At 31.5% G+C, this 21763-nt stretch overlaps 1 protein-coding gene and 1 long non-coding RNA gene across 2 annotated transcripts; both read right to left on the bottom strand.

Annotated features, from left to right (window-relative positions):
* Nucleotides 1-41: 41 nt before the first annotated feature.
* LOC109160078 lies at nt 42-21223 on the bottom strand. The gene is made up of 4 exons (XM_019308213.1): nt 21132-21223; nt 20334-20449; nt 15666-16727; nt 42-474 (listed from the first exon to the last, which is right to left on the bottom strand). Exons 2-4 carry the CDS (start codon nt 20442-20444, stop codon nt 271-273), a joined length of 1377 nt encoding a protein of 458 aa, XP_019163758.1. The 5' UTR covers nt 20445-20449; nt 21132-21223; the 3' UTR covers nt 42-270.
* Nucleotides 7957-8855, bottom strand: LOC109160083. The gene is made up of 2 exons (XR_002050689.1): nt 8819-8855; nt 7957-8277 (listed from the first exon to the last, which is right to left on the bottom strand). It is a non-coding gene; the product is annotated as an uncharacterized LOC109160083 (long non-coding RNA).
* Nucleotides 21224-21763: the final 540 nt, after the last annotated feature.

The following is a 21763-nucleotide window of genomic DNA, read 5'->3' as shown; positions in this document are numbered from 1 at the left end:
GTGAAAAACTTGAGTTACAAGATGAAATTAAACTGTTAATGTAAAAACAAAGAAACAGGGCTATATATATATATAGCCAAACTGAATTACAATAGATCAAAATCACCAAGAAAACATCATATCACTACTAACAAACTCTTATATAAGCTCATCAATCACCACTAACAAACTAGATGAGCTGCATACAAACCTTCCAACATAACATACATTGCTTGGACTTTATTAGTATATACTAGAGTACTAGTACGTACACATTGCTGAAGTGGTAGACTACTTATTATTATTATATGCTTCAACTACCAAAAGCAACAACGAGATAGCACTCAAGGTAATAGAAAGCACCTTCCATAGAGCGTAAAAGAATTTTTTTAGTTTCTGCTTCCACACATGACTTCTTTTGCGACAAAGCTTATTCACAGCTGTGTACACCGACGCAAAGTAGAAGTTGGTGGAAGTATCTACCTCAACACTGAGATTGTTCAAAGACTGTGGACTGTGGACCACATGGATCGGAGTAGATTTATGGGTTGTCCAGGGAGATAATCATCATAAAAGTTACAAAACCTAAAGTTTGGTGCTAAAGATGCAAAACTGAACTTCACCAGTCTTATGAAACTCGGAACTTCTCCTGGAATATGGGCAGTATTTTTTCGATAAATGGCAGTGAGGACCTCAAAAGGGAGTTGATTCTCGAACAGAAGCATGTCTTCACGAGCTTTCTTCCCATCAACGCTTCTGCGAGGATCACCATTGCCGCCTTCCTTGCACTTCAGAACAAACGCAACCACAAAACAACCATCGAGCAGTAACACTTCTACCAACTCTTCATCATCCTCCGGGTAGGTAATCCCAGTTTCCTCATAATAATTTTTGGCTATGCCCATCAATTCAGGATTCTCAACTATTTCCTTGTATTCCTCATACTTTGCTGCCCTTTTGAGAAAAGACTTCAAATATATTTTCTTGTATTCCTTGTCCTTAACTTGATCAACCTCTTTAGAGTACTTAGGCCCAATAGATACCAAAGATGGTTTATAGAAGTTGCGCTTCCAAGAATTTTCTTGATAAGCACCTGAAATTTCTATTGCCTGCCAGTGAAGACATATCATTACTTTAATGAGTAATTTATGGATGCAAAAGGTATACATAAAGTTGTAGTCCTTAACCCAACAAGGTAGCTCAAATGGCAAATGAACTCTCTTTGTGGGGGAGAATTGAATTTCGGGATAACCCAGGTTCGACTCTCACAAGTGACAATCCTCTTTGGGCCAGCTTTTGTGCCTCCCGGAGCGAATCGGGTGGACCTGGACCGTTAAACGGACAGGGAAAGACCCGGACCACAATGTGTGATTGACACCACAAAAAAAAAGTTGTAGTCCAAATTGTGGCGTGTCATGTGAACTTTTGAAATTTTAGTAAGAGAATCATATTTTATTTATTTGGTCACTTTTCTCAAGATAAATTGTTTTATTATTAATCCTACAAAAAAATTGAGGGTTTGTTTGAAAATTCAAAAATGACTTTCGAAAGTTATTTTATGAATTTTTCTATGTTTAGATATTCAAGAAAAATTAAGTTAAACAAAAATATTCATTCTGCTCAACGAGAAAAAGACTTAATTTGACGAAAAATGTTGTTTCAATATTTTCAGTCCGAAGACATTTTTCAAATTCTTTATTTTTTCTTATTTATCTCCTCTTTCATTTCTTTCCGAGTTAGTTTTCATATTATTATTACCACCACTATCATACCCAATTGTATATCGTGGACCAAGGTCCACAATGTATTATGGACCATCGCTCAATACACAGAATTTAACTTTATAATGTACCAAATTCATGTTCATAATACACATACGACATACCTGTCCATTATCAATTCCTTTGCCAAGCATGTGATCCATTAAATCGGCCGCATCCACAAAAGGCTTCATTATATCGTCCGGATCCTGTTGTTCCAATAATTGATAAATTATTATATCACTAATCATTTTCAATTTGAAATAACGTTCAATGATTCAGCCCATAATATGTACTATTAAATCTTTCATTTATTACTAAGGACCTTATGGGTGAATGTTATCTAGTTGCTTTTTTAAATGGGAGGTGATAGGTTCAAGCCTTAGTGGAGGCAATTAATAGTTGGGTATCCTCATTCTCTTGTAATAATAAAATCTTTCATTTATCTAATATTTTGAGAAATTGATACTTCTCTTCTCAAAATTATAAGAAAATAATATTTTTAGTCCTCAATTTTATTCGTTATCACTTTTCGTCCCCTTAATTGCTTGTGAAATGATTTTGGCAAATTGACTTTTCGAACGCAACCCTAACAGAAGTTTAGAACAAAAAAAAAAAAAAAAAAAAAATCACTTCGCAGACAGTATATTTGTGGAACGAAAGTGCAATTTAAAAATAATAATAATAATTTTGCAACAAAAAGTATCATTTTCCTTAATACTTTTTTACATTAAAAAAAAAAAAAAAAAAAAAAAAAAACACACACACACACACACAATTGAGCTCATATAACTAAAGTGGCAATTTATATCCTACGCCACGGAGCGCGTTGCAATATGCGCCCAGATGCAAAACGACGTCGTTTTAATTTTTAATTTTTTTTGAAATTTCCCGCCCCAGTGAATGGCAGTAGTTTTTTCTTAAAAAAAAAAAAAAAAAAAACCCGCTGTTCAAGAATGTACATAATGTTATACTAGAATACACATAATTGTATACATGAATGTACATAATTATATAACAAAATATACATACTCTTTTTAAAAGATAATACACATAATCTAACATAATACATAATAAACATAAACTTTTAACATAATACACATCAACTATTAACATAATACACACAGATTTAAAGATTCGGATGTACATAATTGTATAAAAAGAATGTACATAATTGTATAAAAAATGTACATAATTGTATGAACCAATACACATAACTGTATGAACACATACACATAACTGTATGAATAAATACACATAATCCCAGCAGCTTCCTACCGCGCCTCCCAAAACGATCCCACAACGACGTCGTTTTGGGAGGCGCGCGGCGCACAGTGCTATGTGCACCGTGGTGTAGGGTATACCGATTGAACTAAAGTCTCATTTTATGGGCCTACGCTACGAAGCATTCAAAATCAATTGTCTTTTCTTGACAGGTACTGGAAAGGCTTGGAGGGTAATTTGGGAATTTGGAAAGGAATGAATGTATTAATCACTTTATGAATAAATTTTTTATATATATAAATAGTGGCTATTAAAAGTGGCCATAGGCCGGTTTAAGATTGAACTAGCCTTGAATTGATCAGAGAAAATTTGGCCAAGTTCAAACCGAGACCGGTTAGTAAGGGGCCGGTTCAGGTCCTATTAAAAATATCAGGGACCACCTTAAAACCGGCTCAAAATCTAGTCTAGCTACGGCTTAAGCCGGACTTTGTCACGGATGTGTTTGAATTAATAAATAAAGTGTTTAAAAAAAATTTAGATAATACTTCTTTTAATACTTGATCTATGAGCATTTACTTCAAACCTTATATTTACTTGTTAGTGGATGGTCAATTATTGCACTCATGTTCTAAAAGTATGTGTTAAATAAGGAATCAAAATGATCAAAGTTTGAGTGCTTTTGTTGAACCAATTAGAAAATGTACTAAAAGATAAAAGGAAAAAAAATGATTTTAAAATATTGTGTGCACATGATTTTTTTTTTTTTTAAGAAAAGACATTTTAGTTTAGATATACCTAAATTCTATATTTAAATTGTTGTGTGAAATTGCTCTATATCATGAGGTAATAACTACTTTGTATAACAGTAATCTAACTAGTGACACTAGCATAATTACAACTATGTGGGTTTTGATTCCTCTATGACGTTAGAAATGTCCATTATAAAATATCAAACACCCATAATAAGGTTCAAATACAAAATACATTATAAATTACATAGTAATTAGGGCGGAGCCAAAAATATACTTGAGTAGAGTAAAATGTGAAATTTTAAAACACTTTGAAATGCTATAAAAATATTTACGACAAAATATGAATAATAATCAACTAGATAAAAATAATTTGAATAGAACAAATACTATATTCATAAATACTTTTAATTTTAATTTATTTAGTTAGATAAATTGTAAGTTTTTTAAACTAATTCGAATACGATGAAGTATAAATGTATAATATACACTTGTGTACTACATTAGTTAAATGGTTCGTAAAAAGTAGACTAAAAGAGCAATTAATTTGTTAATAAATGATTAATAAAAAGTAGATTATAAAACATTTATGTTCCGTTTGGTTCACGGAATAGGCCGGGAATGGCATAGCATTCCCAGTAATAGGCCTATTCAGTTGTTTGGCAACCGTTTTTATTACCGGGAATAATATTCCCAGTAATACCCTATTCCTCCAGATAAGGTAATAGCTATTATCAGGGCCCCCCTCTGGTATTAGGCTATTACTGAGTTCTCAGGAATAGCCTAAAATTTCTACTTCCTATTTTACCCCCCGTCACCACCACCCCACCGCCACCAGCACCACCACCCCACCACCACCAGCACCGCCGCCGCCACCACCACCACCATCGCCGCCACCACCGTCGCCACCACCACCACCACCACCACCATCGCTACCAGCATTGCCACCGCCACCAGCACCACCACCCCACCAACACTACCACCACCACCGCCACCACCACCGCCGCCACCACCGCTGCCACCGCCACTACCACCGCCACCAGCACCACCACCCCACCAACACCACCAGCATCGCCACCACCGTTGCTACCACCGCCGCCGCCGCCGCCGCTACCACCGCCGCCGCCGCCGCCGCCACCACCGCTGCCACCGCCACCACCACTGCCACCAGCACCAGCACCCCACCAACATCACCAACACCAGCACCAGCACCGCCACCACCTGCCGCTACCACCACCGCCGCCGCCACCACCACCACTACCGCTACCACCATCGCCGTCGTCGCCGCCGCCACTACCACCACCAGCAACACCGCCACCATCGACACCACCACATATTTTTATAAGGGTATTTATGTCTTTTAAAACATATTTCATTTCTATTTCTCAAACCAACCAAACACGGTAATATAATTCATAAAGTCTATTCCTTTCGCGAACCAAACAATAGAATACAATTCATATTCTATTCCTTGCCTATTCCATTCCTTATGGAATAGCATTCCTATTACCTCAAAATTCATTCCGTGAACCAAACATGCTGTTAATTTGTCTTGTGAAGGAATAGAAGAAGTAAAATAAACGAAAAAAGATAAGGGTAATGTTGCTAATGGTTTTCAAACCAGTGACATAGGCAATTTAACATTAAATTTAAAGTTTTCAACCAACTAAACTACACAAATATTTACTAATTTATACATAAATATAGTATTTATATATAAGTTATTGCTATATATGTATATATACACATACAAGCTGCCACCACTATGGGTATGTCCATATATATATATATATATATATATATATATATATATATATATATATATATGTATGTATATATGTATGTATGTATATTAGTGGGTCAAATATTTTTTTAAAAATATAATAATTTTATAACAACAACAACAAGGCAAATTATGCTGTGCATCCGTATGCACCATGCATGGTGCATACGGATGCCAAAACGACGTCGTTTTAATAAAACGCGCGTCTCCCCTTAAAAAAAAATCAGGTTCGATTCCCAGCAACAACATATAAACTAAAATTCCATAATCGATGAACTATAATTCCATAATCGATGAACTATAATTCCATAATCTAATCTATGAACTAAAAATTCCAGAATGAATGAATTAAAATTCCATAATCTATAAACTAAAATTTCAGAATCGATGAACTACAATTCCATAATCGATGAACTATAATTCCATAATCAATGAACTATAATTCCATAACCTATGAACTAAAATTCCAGAATGAATGAACAATATAATGTTGTTGCTGGGAATCGAACCTGAATTTTTTTTAAAGGGAAAACGGCGCGTTTTTTAATAAAACGGCGTCGTTTTGGCATCCGTATGCACCATGCATGGTGTATACGGATGCACATCATAACGATTGCAACAACAACAACAACAACAATAATAATAATCACAAGCCTAGCACAAGATCGGCCCACGAGAGGCACGATTCTAGACCTGGCAAGGGACCGGCCTAATACCAGACTTTGCAGCAATTATATCGTGAACCATGGTCTACAAAGCTTAGTGGACCATGATCCAAAAACAACGTCATTTCTTTAAGTAAAAAAATGACTGTTGTTACAGCTTTTGTGTGTTAATTACAAAATGAAACTGGTTCACATATTATTTTTATATTATCAAATGAAACTGTAATTGAATTGAAATGAAACTTTAGTTGTGTTGAAAAAATGAAACTGTAATTGTGTTGAAATAATGAAACTACAGTGTATACAAAATGAAACTGAATAACAGTTTCACATATTTGAGTGTATATTGTCCAGTGAAACTGTAGTTATATAGAAATGATAATGTAGTTGTACTGTAATGAAACTATAGTGTATATAAAATGAAACTGAATAACAATTTCACATATTTGATGTATAATGTCGAATGAAACTATAATTGAATTGAAATGAAATTGTAATTGTGTTGAAGTGAAACTGCGGTGTATATAAAATGTAACTAAATAACAGTTTCATATATAATTACCGAAATGATATTGTAGTTGTATTGTAATGAAACTATAGTGTATATAAAATGAAACTGGATAACAGTTTCATATATTTGATGTATAATGTCGAATGAAACTAGTTATATCGAAATGAAACTGTAGTTGTATTGAAATAAAACTGCAATGTATATAAAATGAAACTGAGTAACAATTCCACATATTTGAGTGTATATTGTCCAATGAAACTGTAGTTATATTGAAATGATATTCTAGTTATGTTGGAATGAAACTATAGTGTATATAAAATGAAACTGAATAACGGTTTCACATATTTGAGTGTATAATGTCGAATGAAATTGTAGTTATATTGAAATGAAACTGTAATTATGTTGAAATGAAACTGCAGTGTATATAAAATGGAACTGAATATGTTATACAAACAGAGTTACTTTTTGTGGAACGGCGCAAAACGTGTGTCGTTTCTTTTCATTAAAAAAAAAAAAAAAAAAAAAAAAAAAAAAAAAAAAAAGACACCGTTTTGATGCCTGGACTATATATAATACATTGTGGACCGCTGTCCATAGTAAAATTTGCCTCGACTTTGGCCACCTCTACTCCTCTAGTGGCTATTAGGGAGTTATAATTGTAGCAATTGTTATACACTTATACCATGGACTAGAGTCTACCTTGCATGGTGGACTTAGATCTAAAAGTTATGTAAATAAATTACAGATAAAAATTTGTAAACTACAAACACATAATATGTTAACTACAGATACATAATATGTTAACTGCAGATACATAATATGTTAACTACATATAATGTGCTTGTAGTTTACAGATTATGTGTCTTCAGTTTATTTACAAACACATAATCTACTAAGCGAAACACATAACATTTTAACTTGAGACACATGGGCTTGTTTGGTAAAATAGTTAGCATATCAGTAAATTTTGACTTATTTGATCATTATTAGCTATTTGACTTGACTAAATAATCAATATGAGTATTTGATTAATTGACTTTTTGTAACAACTTATTGCTCCAAAATGCTAAAATTCTAAAATCTAATCAAAGTAGCTTCTTTTTTTTTTTTATCAGCTTTTTAAGAAAGTCATTTTGTATGTAATTAGCTAACAACTAACAGCTAATTTACCAAATATTTTTCTACAATCTGCTAATGATATCAACTAATCAAACTCACTAACACAATCAACTAACAGCTATCAGCTATCAGCAAATAGCCATTTACCAAACACCCTCATAATCTAAACATCATTTTGAACTAAAATCCATAATACAAGATGGACCTTGGTTCATGATATAATTTGCCTAATTGGAGAGGTGTTAAACACTTTTTATTTATTTTATATAACAATAAAATAACTAAAATAAATGAAACAATCTTGGTAAGTTTTTAGGTATATATACATGGAACGTAAAGTAGATTTCATACCACTATGACAGTATTATTCTGCCCAATTTGACTTTGATTAGCTTGCGTAGTGGTCAAGTTCTGGTAGTCAGAAATATTGCTGTCAAAATAATTGCTGTCAAAATTACTGTCTGCCATCCCACCTTTAATTTTATTTCTGTAAATCAAACATTGAAATTTAAATTACTACTTTATTTTTAATTAGTTGGTGCCAACTTACACACAATAGTTAGAATAAAAAGTCTTAAAAGAAAAATAAGTCAAAAATATTAGCATGTTACGATACTTAGTGAAATTTCATTCACACCCCAACTTTTAAATTTAATTCACACTACTAGAAATTATGAAATTTACGACCATCTGAAAGTGATTTTAAATCAAGTCGAAAGCCTTGTTTCGACCACTTTTGGTATCCGGAAAAACCTTTGTTTCTATTTCCAACTACTTTTTGTTTTCAACTTGATTTAAGATCACTTTCAGGTAGTCGGAAATTCCATAATTTCCGGTAGTATCATTTAATCTTCCATGATGTAATAAGAATTATTAGTAAATTGGCAGTAAACATTCTTTAAAATTGTATAATGACCAACTCTTTTGAAAGATTGGAATATAAAATGTAATCGGTAAATATGATTTGATAAAAAGTAAGGTGGGATAATTTTTAAAATGGGATAAAAACTGCAAGTTTTTATGCATACCTGATCTGAGGATATTCCTAGAATTATTGAGAGGTTGAGAGGATTGAATGCAAGTCGATAATGATTGGAGTGATGTATTTATAGTTTAGAATTCCAAATGTAAAAGGTTGATAACGTCATTATGATGACGTCATCCATGTGAGCACCATCACCAACGTGACACTTCCAACAAAGGAAACTAGGCTACAACTTCGAAAAAAAATTATTAATATTAATATTATATTAATATTTTTTTAAAATAAAAGTTTCGTTAATAGCCGAAATGGTCCTCGACTATACTTTTTACCTAAGAGGAAATTTCAATTTGGTCCTATGACTATAGGAGTCTTGTTAATTTCAGTCTCTGACTTTTAAAAGTGTCAATTTGATACTTAATTATGCGATTTTTGTCAATTTTGGTCACTCAGATTAAATTGTCGACCAAATTCCGTTGGAAATTTTTAATTGTTAAAATAATGAGGATATTTTGATCATTTCAAGTCTCTTTTTTTCTTCCCGGGCGAGTCCATCCCTTCCTCTCCCGTTTTCGCCTTTAAATTTAAATTTAACAGCTTATGGATGGAATTTTAACGGAGGGCCAAATTGGGTAGGATTTTCATAGTTTAGGACTTAATTAGGTAAAAATTATAGTCGAAGATCAAATCAGTAATTTCGCTATAGTCAAGGGATCATTTCGGTTATTAACTTTTTCGTAAATTAGATATTATCACCCGCCATAAAAAGTCAAACAAAGCACGGAATGAGATACTATTCTATTCCATACTATCTAACTTGAAAATGACATTTGATCTCTAGCTAATGAATAAATTGTCATATTCACATATCACTTAACGAACAAAAGATTAATAGAACCAAAACATTTAACTATTTCTTTAATGTCATTAAGAACAAGATCAAAAATAGATACTTCATTGTCTTTCTTCATATATCCTCTATTATCACAAGCTTTGCATCTATTTCAACTTGAACCTAGGTAAAAATGCTAATTCTTTAGCCAGCTTAGGGCCTCCTTCATTCCCACAACTTCTACCACACTAGAGTTGTAATTACCCTCTCTATTGTATTTGGTTAGCAGCCACAAAAGATCCATTAGAGTCTCTAATGATACACCCAAATCCCATTTTAGTTGAATTGATATCAATAGTAGCATCAACATTAAGCGTTTCTATCAAAAACATATTCTTAAAACTACTTTTCTCTAGCTTTATCCCAAAAGGCTGCTTTCTTTCTAAGAGCATCCACATTTGTTGGGGAGAATAGGGTGATAATGTAAGAGTGATTAGGAAAGAGAAGATGGGAGGAGAGAGAAAAAAAAAAAAGAAAAATTAAATTTAAAAAAAATATAAAAAATTCAGACTGTCAGGCGCGCGCGTGCACCGCACGCGCCCGCTGTGCGCACTGGTGAGGTGGTTTTTGTGGTGGGTCCCATCATTTCTGCATTATCTCTTCATTTGCAGAACAATTCTTTTTCAATTATCTCCCCTCCACACTAGTTATTATCTCATGTAGGGAAGAATTAATGCTGAAATCTCCCCACAATATGCACAAGTGTGGATGCTCTTAGAGCATCCACAATGGTTGGGGAGAATTGGGGGATAATGTAAGAGTGATTAGGAGAGAGAATGTGGGAAGGGGAGGAAAAAAAACAAACAAATCAAAATCAAAAATTAAAAAAAATAATAATAAAACAACTAAAGGGTCAGGCGTGCCGTTCGGCGCGCCCGTGTGGGCGGGTTGCTGTGCGCGAAACGCGCACAGCAACCCCCTTTTCTTTTCTTTCTTTTTCTTCTTTTTCTGCCATTCTCTTCAATTTTGCAGAGGCATTCTTCCCCAAATAAATCTTCCCTACATTAGCTTTGAACTTGAACAAGAAGATTTCATCTGACATGCTCCCCACATTATCCCCTTAGTGTGGATGCTCTAACAGCAAATATAATAAATTAAATCTACAAATTTATATAAAAACAAATAATATCATGCCAATCTCCCGTGAGACCGTCTCACGGGTCTCAATCCGTTAGTTAGATAGACTCTAATAAAAATGAGTCATAAAAATTGTAGATATAACCAATATTTTAAACCTTATATGTAAACTAGTCTTTTCTATGCGTGATGCACAAAAACAATGCCCAATATTTAGACTAGTGCTTTTTACAATGTTACAAAAATTTATTTTAAAGACAATTATAATCAATATCTCTTATATTATATATCTTGCATTCATATACTTTGAATTATCAATTTCAATTTTTTTTAAAAAAAATTAATATTTAATTACCTATACATGAACATCTCATATATAATCGTGCGTTAATTTATTTTAAAATTAGACATTATCTGTTCGCGCAATGACCATAAAAAATAATAATAATAATAATAATAATAATAATAATAATAATAATAATACGTAGTATAATATCAAAATTATCCCATAAATATATATATATATATATATATATATATATATATATATATATATATTCATAACATGCATTTCTCGAATGCGTGTTATACTTTGCTTACAGGTGGTTTTTCCTCATTTCAAATCACTCCTGTTTTCAAAACCATATTGAAAATATCCTGACGTGGTTAGGATTCCTTTTTCTTACCCAAAAGGTTGAATCTCCAATCTGACTCCACAGAGTATGTGGAAAGATACGGTGACTTAATGGGTTAGTAGACAGAGGTAAATGTTGGTGCACACAAGAAATCTGACTACTTTAAACATAATTCTCACACTGCCGACGTTGAAGTTCGAACCTTAATCTCTTACCTCAAATACTGTCCACTAAACCATTGAGCTAAATCCGTACGGGTATGGATTCGTTTTTCTGTCGCTACTGTATCGAATTAGAGAAAGCTAAGGTCGAATGGTCAGTGAATGAAAGCTTTTTGTGACTCTATCCAGTACGTATATATAATGGCCGACAATAATTCTGCTTTCTCTTGGAATTTTTTTGAATCCATATGTGCCAATAAATTAAAGAAAAAGTAGAATTATTGTCGGCCATTATAGAAGAAATTCTAACCAGCGTTTAGCTTTTTAAACACCTTTTTAACTCTGATAGAAATATGAATCAAAATTTAACTTTTTTAAAATACAATTATAGGATTTGATTATCCCTTCATTTAAAGTCCTATTCCTAATTTAAAAAGGTAAATTTTCATCTTATTAGTAATATATATGACTTTTTAAGTTTAAATTAGTGTTTTTTAACTTTTGTTTTGATTTTTTTTTTTGTTTATATTGGTGTTTTGAATGTCATTATATTAAGTTCAATTGCTTTGATTTTTATTTTGTTTTGTTTATTTATTATTATTATTTATTTTTTTTTGGTTTTTTAGAGCTTTATTCTTATTATATAGGGTCGTACATAACCAAATACCAATATTGACAATTATTACAATTCTATCATACTACCAAATATATAAAATACTTTCACTAAAACTCATACAATTGCCAAGTATTTGATTCTCATTCCAATTATGATTTTCATGTGCCAACCAAATGCACCCTAAAGTTATCCACAATTATTTAGGTAGCTTTTACTCTATTATTGATGATCGATCATGACAATTTTATTGATTATTTAGTTAAATTTTATGTTATGTATTGTCAATGTTTTAAAACCATTCAGATGAAAGTTAATTAATTCACGTGTAACTAATAAATAAAGATAAATGAAAAATTAGATTACTGAACTAAAAAAATTAAGAGTGTATTTTGTTCCCACATGGGAATTGGAATCAGAATGAAAATCAAATATTTGGTAATTGTAATGAGTTTTGGCGAAAGTATTTTGCATGTTTGATAATAGGGTGAGTTGGAATGCTTATCAATATTGTTGTTTGGTTATGTATGATTTTATAATGAGAATACATATTTTAAAAATACAAGAACAAAAAATCAAGACAATTGATTCTAATTCTAATATAAAGACATACAAAGGGACAAAATACCTAGCTATGAGGTCCATGTACTATAGTGTTTAGTTCAATTTAATCCTTCTACTTTAATTTTGTTCATATTAGTCCCTATACTTTAAAAAGTATTTTGCATGTTGGGTAGTAGGGTGGAATGAGAATGATTAGGCTAAGGATGAATAATGGGATGAAACCCTTATAAAATAAGGAAATGAGTTTTTCCATTAATAGGGTATTCCAAACTCATAGTAGTGTTTTAAAAACCAGTCAACTGTACAATAACAATCACTTTCATACTCATACCTGAGTCAAGTATGGGACAAATATGACTAACGGTCTACCGTTCAAGAGGCAACACATCAAGAACATCAACTGTGGCTGGAGATAACACGACTATCGCTTCTGCTTATACGTACGAGGTCAGGCATCTCGTATTATTATTCAATATAGTTAGATTATTTATGTCTAACATTGATCTTGAGTCCCTCTATATAAGAGGAGTAATGCTCATCTTCCAAACATAATTGATTGCCCATCAACGTGGGCAAGTATTGAGAAGTCAAAAACTCTTATTTTAGAAGCCTTAATGAGTTCTTATAGTTTTTCTTTAATTTATCTATTTATTTATTTATTAGGAGGTTTTGGAAAAAGATTAATCTTAATCTTTTTCCAAAATGTATATGTGTTGTTTTTGTTTTTAGCAGTTTGGAGCAAAGGGGAGCCGTGTGCTTCCCTTTGTAAATGATATGGTATCATTTTGATCCCACGTCGAAAATGTTTGAATAATTAGCTGAAAATAAAAATTAATAATTGGCTAAAAATGAATCTAATATTATTAATGGACTGAAAATATAAAAGGAAATGAATATTAATAATTGACTGCAAATAAAAAATGATACATAATTGACTAAAATAAAAAAGAAATGATAAGATCATTGAATTTTAAATAAAAATTGAATGGAAATTAAAAATATGACGAAAATATTTCAATAATAATATTCTACAGCATCAATAGTAAATGCATATTTTAAATAATAGTAAAGGTAAATTAAAAATGAAACGAAAATATTTCAATAATAATATCTACACCATCTATGAAAAATGGAACGAAAATTAGGTAAAAATATCAATTCATTTGATATTCTAATTGACTAATTGACTGAAAATAAAAAAGAATAATTGACTGAAAATGAATCTGATATTACTAATTTACTGAAAATATAAAAGGATCACTAATTAAGTGATATTCTACCATTATATATTTTCACCAGAGTCATCCGTCCTAATGGACTGAAGGTGTTAGCTCTAGACGATGATTAACAAAATTGTGTTGCCACTACCAATGTCGTCTACAAAGAGGTTTTAATAATGTGTAAACATAATCGGTGATATTATATTCTTTTTTAAATGGAAAAATTACTATATATCTAGACAATTAAAATTAATTACACTTTCATTTCTTATGGTAATTTTATGTTAATTTCAACTTCAGTTTATTTTTTCTCTTTTTTTTTTTTGTAAAAATAAAACTAATGTATAAAAAAATATACCATTCAAAAGCTTTAATTAAGATCTTTTGAATGACATCCATATTGATATATTTTTATTTTTTATTTTTAAATAAATCTATAGGTACATAAAGTCATTACTTTAGTGTAATATTTATATACATTAAGCTTTAATTTGTTTTTATTAACATATAGAAATAACATTATGAACCTACACTATCAAATGAATAGAAATACATATGATGTATATTTAGTTTAAGATTTTTGGACATTACAACTTATGTTTATAGACATATAGAATAAATATTAGAATAAATTTCACTTTTAGTCCACTGATATTATACATGAATCACATTTGGTCCTTGACTATTAAAATTTTTAAATTAAGTGCATGACTATATAATTTGTATCATGTTTGGTCATTGACTATTAAAATTTTCTAATTAGATGCATGACTATATATTCTAAGGATCATTCTATGTATTGGGATTCTATCCCGCTTGACTCGATCTATTACAAGTTTGATTAATTAATACAATCGCCAGATTGGTTTTCAAAAAAATATATATTCTGAGGAGAAACTAAAGTTTCATTGGGCCTCTTGGAACAAGTTGTGCTATGCTATCCGGTGGAGGGAGGGAGGATGGGGTTTCGATAGTTGGTGGCGATTCAACTAGCAAATACAGGTAGGTTACGTTGTATTTACAATTGTAAGAATAATCTAGGGATTTTGCCTTCTGACATTCTAATTGGATTAATAGTTTACTTACTAAATACTCCAAGCTGATGGGATTGCATGCATACAACAAATTGAGGGTTTTATTTTTTGTTAAAATATTTGATATGCATGTTGATAGAATTGCAAATTAAAGAATCATTTGTCATGTACAAATTAAAAAGTGATGTATGTACAAAATAATAGAAAAACATAAGCACAAACCCAACAAGTTTAATCGGATAAATGCAAACAACAATAACACTAGCTATACAATGTTGATAACCTCGGGACAGAAGACACACACTAGTCATGATGAAATTAAAGTTTAAGACACAATACACCTTGCAACCAGCTAGATTATATTCAAGTTTTGTTTAACAAAGTAGTATATATGCAGTACACATTGATATGATGAAACTAGTTAAACTACATCTTAAATACACAGTACGTACATATTTTAATTAGGGATTGAAATGGGTAGAGGAAGCAGCTAGGGTTATTAATAATATTTTTTTCTAACTGCCAAAATCAACAAGGGGACACCGACGAAGATACTAGCAAACACTATCAATACACTGTTAAAAGATCCTGGTTGGCTCAATAAATAACAATAGGTATTGCGAGAATGTTCATCCACATCCTTGTACACCGACGAAAAATAGAAGTTGGTGGAACAAGTATAATCTTCATCTAAGAGGTTGTTGAAAATATAGGCCACCTTATTATCTTCATCTAAGAGGTTTTGAATGATCCCATTCTTGCGGAGCAAAGTGACGTCTCTTTTGGTGTCCAACAAGTGGTCCATTAACCTCGTATAATCGGTGAAGTATTTGGGGTTTAGTGTGTCGCAGCGCTGCTCCATGGCAATCATGTTTCGGAAGAATAGTTCAGTGAAGTTGTCAACTTTAAAGCAAGGTATGGTCATTACCCCATTATGAAAGGTTATATCGAACAAGCTAATGGCACCACTATATTCGGGTGATGGAATATTTTCATATTTCTTTGGCATATTGAAGACTTGTCCAATCTTGTCAAACCTAACTCCAACCTCTTTAAGCTCTGTGGCACTGTTCATATGGTTTAATTTTAGCCACATATTTTCTTCATTCCCTTTTGCGGCTTGGGAAACTAGGGTTTGGGCATTGCTCGGAAGACAAAGACTGTAGACAACATGGAGTAGATCCATGGGTTGTTGAGGCTTATTGTCATCATGAAAGTTATTAATGGTAAACTTTGGTGCTAAAGATGCAAAAGCGAACTTCACCAGTCTTATGAAACTAGGAACTTCGTCAGTATTACCCGTAGTCATTTTCTTATAAATGGCAGAGAGGACGTCAAAAGGGAGTTGATTCTCGAACAGAAGCATGTCTTCACGAGCTTTCTTCCCTTCAAAGCTACGGCGGGGATCACCATTGCCGCCTTCCTTGCATTTCAGAACAAACTCCACCACAAAGCAACCATCAAGCAACAACATGTCTACCAGCTCTTCATCAGTATGGGGGTAGGTAATTTCAATTTCCTTATAATAATTCTCGGCTTTGTCCAACAATTTCATCTCTGGATTCCTAAGGCATCCCCGATACTCATCCACCGAGTGTCCCACATCCCTTTCGAGAAAAGACTTCATATATATATTCTTGTATTCCTTGTCCTTGACTTGATCAACCTCTTTAGAGTACTTGGGTCCAATGGATACCAAAGATGGTTTATAGAAGATGCGCTTCCTAGGATATTCTTCATAAGATGATATTTCTATTTCCTGCCAGTGAACACTAGCACCATTGATTTAATGAGGTAATTAAAAATTGAGAAATTATATCTTAGTATCCTATTTTAGTTTGCCAATTTTTATTTTTAGTTTGTCTATTAAATATGTTGAACGTCGGTCAAGTTCAACACGTGTTCAATTTGAGATGGAGTGTTGTGACTTACCAAAGAGACATGTGGTTAAATGATTAATAATTGCCTACTTATCCTAATTGGTTTTAAGAAAGATATAACAACCAGATAACTAAAATGGTTAATGTCTACCTATTTATCACCAATTAGGTGTAAGAAGGATATTACAACATAGGGATTTGGTCATGTTTGCTGAGCCATTGAATCACCGTGATACATATTTCCAAATGCTCTATTGGGACAGGGTGTGGGGGGCCAAGAGATTTAACCTTTTGGGAGAATAAGGATATGACAACCGAGGGACGACCTAGGGAAAGTAAGCATAGTGAAGCACTAGATCCAACACAATAAGCATGCATTTATACTATTTTTAAGGGTCTAATCGAGTTTTAGTCTTTCATCAATTCTTACTTTTATACACTTTTAAAAAATTTTAAGGACATTAAAAGTTTGGTGGTATTCGATTCAAACTTTTAAAGAGTCTTTAAAAGTCTATCGGTATTTTATTAGGACTTTTATAGATTTTTTAAAAGTCTACCGGTATTTAAAAACTTATTAACTTTTATAGACTTCGTCATATTAAGATGTTCTGTAGACTTCTTACTCACAAATATAAATAGTTAAAATCCGACACTCCAATCCCACACTTGAACTAAGTATGGGAGCCGAATCCAATCCCGAGAGGGGGATTAATAGGTGTGGAGGCTATATTATGCATACAGTGCCAATAGACTTTTTCCTGTCAGACAAACTTTTCATTTATTCCTGTTAAAGTTTACATCATAACTTTCATAAATACTCTTTCCTTTTTTTCTTATCTTTCACTCTTTTTCTTTTCTAGTCACATCTGCTCATAAAATCATATGACGGACAGATATTGTTTTTTTACTATGAAGATTTAACATTTGTATTTGGGATTACTACTACTACCGAGGAAAAATCTCTATTGGATTGGGTGATGAAACTTATGCAAGAACCTATGGTGTTGAAGAAGATACTTGGATAATGGTAAATGCTCATATACTTTTTATTTTTATCTTTTACTCTTTTCTTTTCTAATCATATCCTACTCATAAAAATCTACCGACAGATATTGTTGCTGACTTTGAAGATTTAATATTTGTATTTGGAATCGGAGTACTATTGCCATAGAAAAAAAAAATGATTTGATTGAGTGATGAAACTAATGCAAGATTCTATGGTGTTGAATAAGATATTTGGATATGATAAATATTCCTATCCTTATTATTTTTATCTTTCACTCTTTTTCTATTCTAGTCACAACCTACCCATTAAAACTTACGGACAGATATTGTTACTGACTTTGAAGATTTTAACATTTATATTTGGGAGTACCACTGCAATAGGAAAAAGCTAGCTTTATCGGATTGGGTGATGAAACTAATGCAAGAACTTATGATGTTGAAGAAGATACTTGGATAATGATAAATACATATATACTTTTCATTTTTATCTTTCACTCTTTTTCTTCTAAGGGTGCGTTTGGAAACTCGGAAAATGACTTCCGAAAAATGTTTTCTGAGTTTTTAGTATTTGGCAAGAGGAGGAAAAATGAGGTCAATGGAAAATGATGCATTAGTCAAAGAAAAATGTGTATGTTTTTGGGGAAAATGACTTCCCTTTTTGTTTGGGAAGTCATTTTCCAAGGGATGCACATGCAAAAATTTTCGGGCCTAATTTTTTGCGGGCTTTTGCGAGTCGGCCAACCAAACCCGCAGGCTAAAGTTCATCCTACCAAAGCCCACCCCATGCGGGTTGGCGGGCCCGACGGACCGGTCCGCAGATTTTTTTTTTTTTTTTTTGAATTTAAAGTTCAAAAAAATAAGTAAAGTCTACAAATAATATTAATTTTTTAGTATTTAAAAATTTTTAATAAAAAAAATTACATATTTTAAAATGTTAATATTATATATATATATATATATATATATATATATATATATATATATATATATATATATATATATATATATATAATATTAACATTTTAAAATATGTAATTTTTTTATTAACAATTTTTAAATACAAAGAAATTAATATTATATATGGGGTGGGGGTGGGGGTGGGGGGGTGGGGTGAGGGGAGACAGCTGACCCCTCTGTCCCCCTTTGGCTCCGTCCCCCCCCCCCCCCCCCCCCCCCCCCACACAGATATATATATATATATATATATATATATATATATATATATATATATATATATATATATATATATATATATATATATATATATATATATATATATATTAAAAGAGTGCTATTTACAAAAGAATTTTATCAAAAGTATCAAATAATTAAAATTTTGAAATATTCATTTCATTTCATTTTCCTACTCATTTTCTAGAAAACGAACCAAACACACAAAGACAGTTTTCCGTTGTATAGCCAAACACCGAAAAGGAAAATGTTTTCTAGAAAATTATTCATTTTTCAGAAAATATTTTTCGAAAGTCATTTTTCAGATTTCCAAATACACCCTAAGTCACATTCGATCTACCCATAAAAAACCTACGGACATGCAGATATTGTTGTTGACTATTAATTAACATTATTGTATTTGGGAGTACTACTGTAGGAAAAAAAAAAAAAAAAAAAAAAAAAACTATCTGATTGGGTGATGAAACTGATTCAAGAAACTGATTCAAGAACCTTTGGTGTTGAAGAATTGAAGATACTTGGAAAGTGATACTGAAAAAAATATAATGGTTGTTGAGATGCTATTAAAGAACTCAAGAACTTGGATAATGGTTGTTGAGATGCTATTAAGGAACTCAAGAACTTGGATTTATAAAAATATATTATATATTACAAAAGTTTTTGTAATAAAATTATAAATAATGTATTAATAGAAGTTATGAAATGTTTGTAAGGGTTTATTGATAACTGATAAGTCATAAATTGGCCTACAATTGTGCTCTATATAATTATTGGTTAAATCTTTGTTGTTGGTATTATATATGAGTGTCTTTTGGTGTTTTTTTATTTTTATGGTAGGAAGGATGAAGTGGCCCAAGCAGGTAGTACAAGCTTGAAAAGAGAACAATTATAGAAGAAATCAATGCAAAAAGGGCAAATAAAATGGAAGCTCGAGAGCATGGCACTGAGCAAAGAAGTGAATGCGGAGTACAAAGTGTGCGTGTGTATGTGCATAGTAAAAATAATGAAAAAAGATAACGAAAATTATAACCGTAATTAAGGGTATGTTTGTGCAAATTAAAATAGTGTATATTATCTCTTATAGCATAATGTATAAAATATATATATATATATATATATATATATATATATATATATATATATATATAAAACGAAAAAAAAAACATAAATAAAAGATATAACCTCTTTCACACTTATTAGTTTTTAGATATATTACTAGATAGAAATGTAAAATTACCACAATGTAAATCTAGATGTCTTCGAAAAATAGATCGATTAAGAATGCAAACCTTTCCATTATCAATTCCTCTGTTACTCGTTAGATCCATTAAGTTGCCTATGTCCAAAGCAACCTCCTGCTTCTGTTGATCAGAAGTAGTGCTGGTATAACTGTCTGCCATCCCACCTTTAATGCAAAGATTCAAAGGATAAATAGCATTTTTTGAAAAATAAGTTAAATTCCATAAAGAATTGGTACCATTTTATTAAAGAACTGTAAATAATGGACTGGAATTTGCAGTAGAAAAGCAGAGAGAAAAGAATCTTAGTAATAGGGAAGAAGAAAAAGCAGGCATAAAAGAGGTAGAGAAGAGAGAAATTGCAGATAAGGAAGAAGAAGTTTGAGAGAGAGTTTTTAATAAATATTAAAAAATTATTTCTTTATTATTAGCAGTTAAAATGCACGTAAAAAGACTTTGAGGGGCTAATAATATAATTTTTAATGTCATTTAAATATATTTGTTGATGGATGACTAAAACTGATCATGACACAACAATATTAGGACCAACGAGATGTTTTGAAAAAAAAAACTTAACATTTAGAACTGAATAGACCAAAATGGCCTTATATTTAATGTCATTTAAACGATTTCGTTGACAGGGACCAAAAATGGTTATGCCACAATAATACTAGAATCAAAGATGAATATTTTGAAAAAAAAATGACTAAAAACGGACTGATGACTAACTGTAAATCTAGAATAAAAAATAGAATTAATTCTAAAATGTAATCCGTAAATATGATTTGTTAAAAAGAGAGATCGAATAATTTTTAAAATGGGATAAAAACTGCAACTTTTTAAGCATACCTGATGTGAGGATAGTCGTTGAATTGAGAGGTTGAGAGTAATGTTATTATCTGAGTGCAAGTTGATAATATTAATGTAGTTAACGATTGGAGTGATGATGTATTTATAGTTAAGAATTCCAAAATGTAGAAGGTTGATAATTGTTTTGCGGGCCAAGTCCAACACCAAGCATTTAAAAAATATGTGATGGTATAAGAAAATAAAATTATATATTCACTACTTATTATATCTATTTATATAGTGGTAAATGTTTAATCTTAACAAATGATATCAAAACAAGGTTATGGTTCGAGTTTCAGCAATAACATTTCGTATAGGATATAACTTCGAAAACATATTCCTTAAAACCATTTTTTTCTTTTTCCAAAAGATTGCATTCTTTCTAACAGCAAAAATAATAAATTAAATCTACAAAATTATATAAAAACTAATAATATTATGTTGATCTCCTGTAACATAAATATAATGTTTTATAAAATAATGTATTTTATAGTTAAAATAATATACTTTATGTATTTTTAGACTGTAGTCACGAGCAATAATGAGAGTCTTTGTCCCGAAAGAGATATGGACGACCCAGATTAGGTCTCCATTGTTGTCGTTTTTATGAGCAATAATGAGAAAAGACTGTA

Source organism: Ipomoea nil, unplaced genomic scaffold (genome assembly GCF_001879475.1).
Source record: "Ipomoea nil cultivar Tokyo-kokei standard unplaced genomic scaffold, Asagao_1.1 scaffold2845, whole genome shotgun sequence".
In the NCBI taxonomy this organism is placed as follows: Eukaryota; Viridiplantae; Streptophyta; class Magnoliopsida; order Solanales; family Convolvulaceae; genus Ipomoea; species Ipomoea nil.
This window is presented reverse-complemented; position numbering and strand designations above follow the sequence as displayed.

Coding starts and splice junctions, on each gene's coding strand:
- LOC109160078 (XM_019308213.1), bottom strand. CDS start 20,444: ATGGCAGACAGTTATACCAGCACTACTTCTGATCAACAGAAGCAGGAG. Junction 16,728..20,333: donor GAGGAATTGATAATGGAAAG/GTTTGCATTCTT, acceptor GTTCACTGGCAG/GAAATAGAAATATCATCTTA. Junction 475..15,665: donor TGGCCTATATTTTCAACAAC/CTCTTAGATGAA, acceptor TCTTTGAACAAT/CTCAGTGTTGAGGTAGATAC.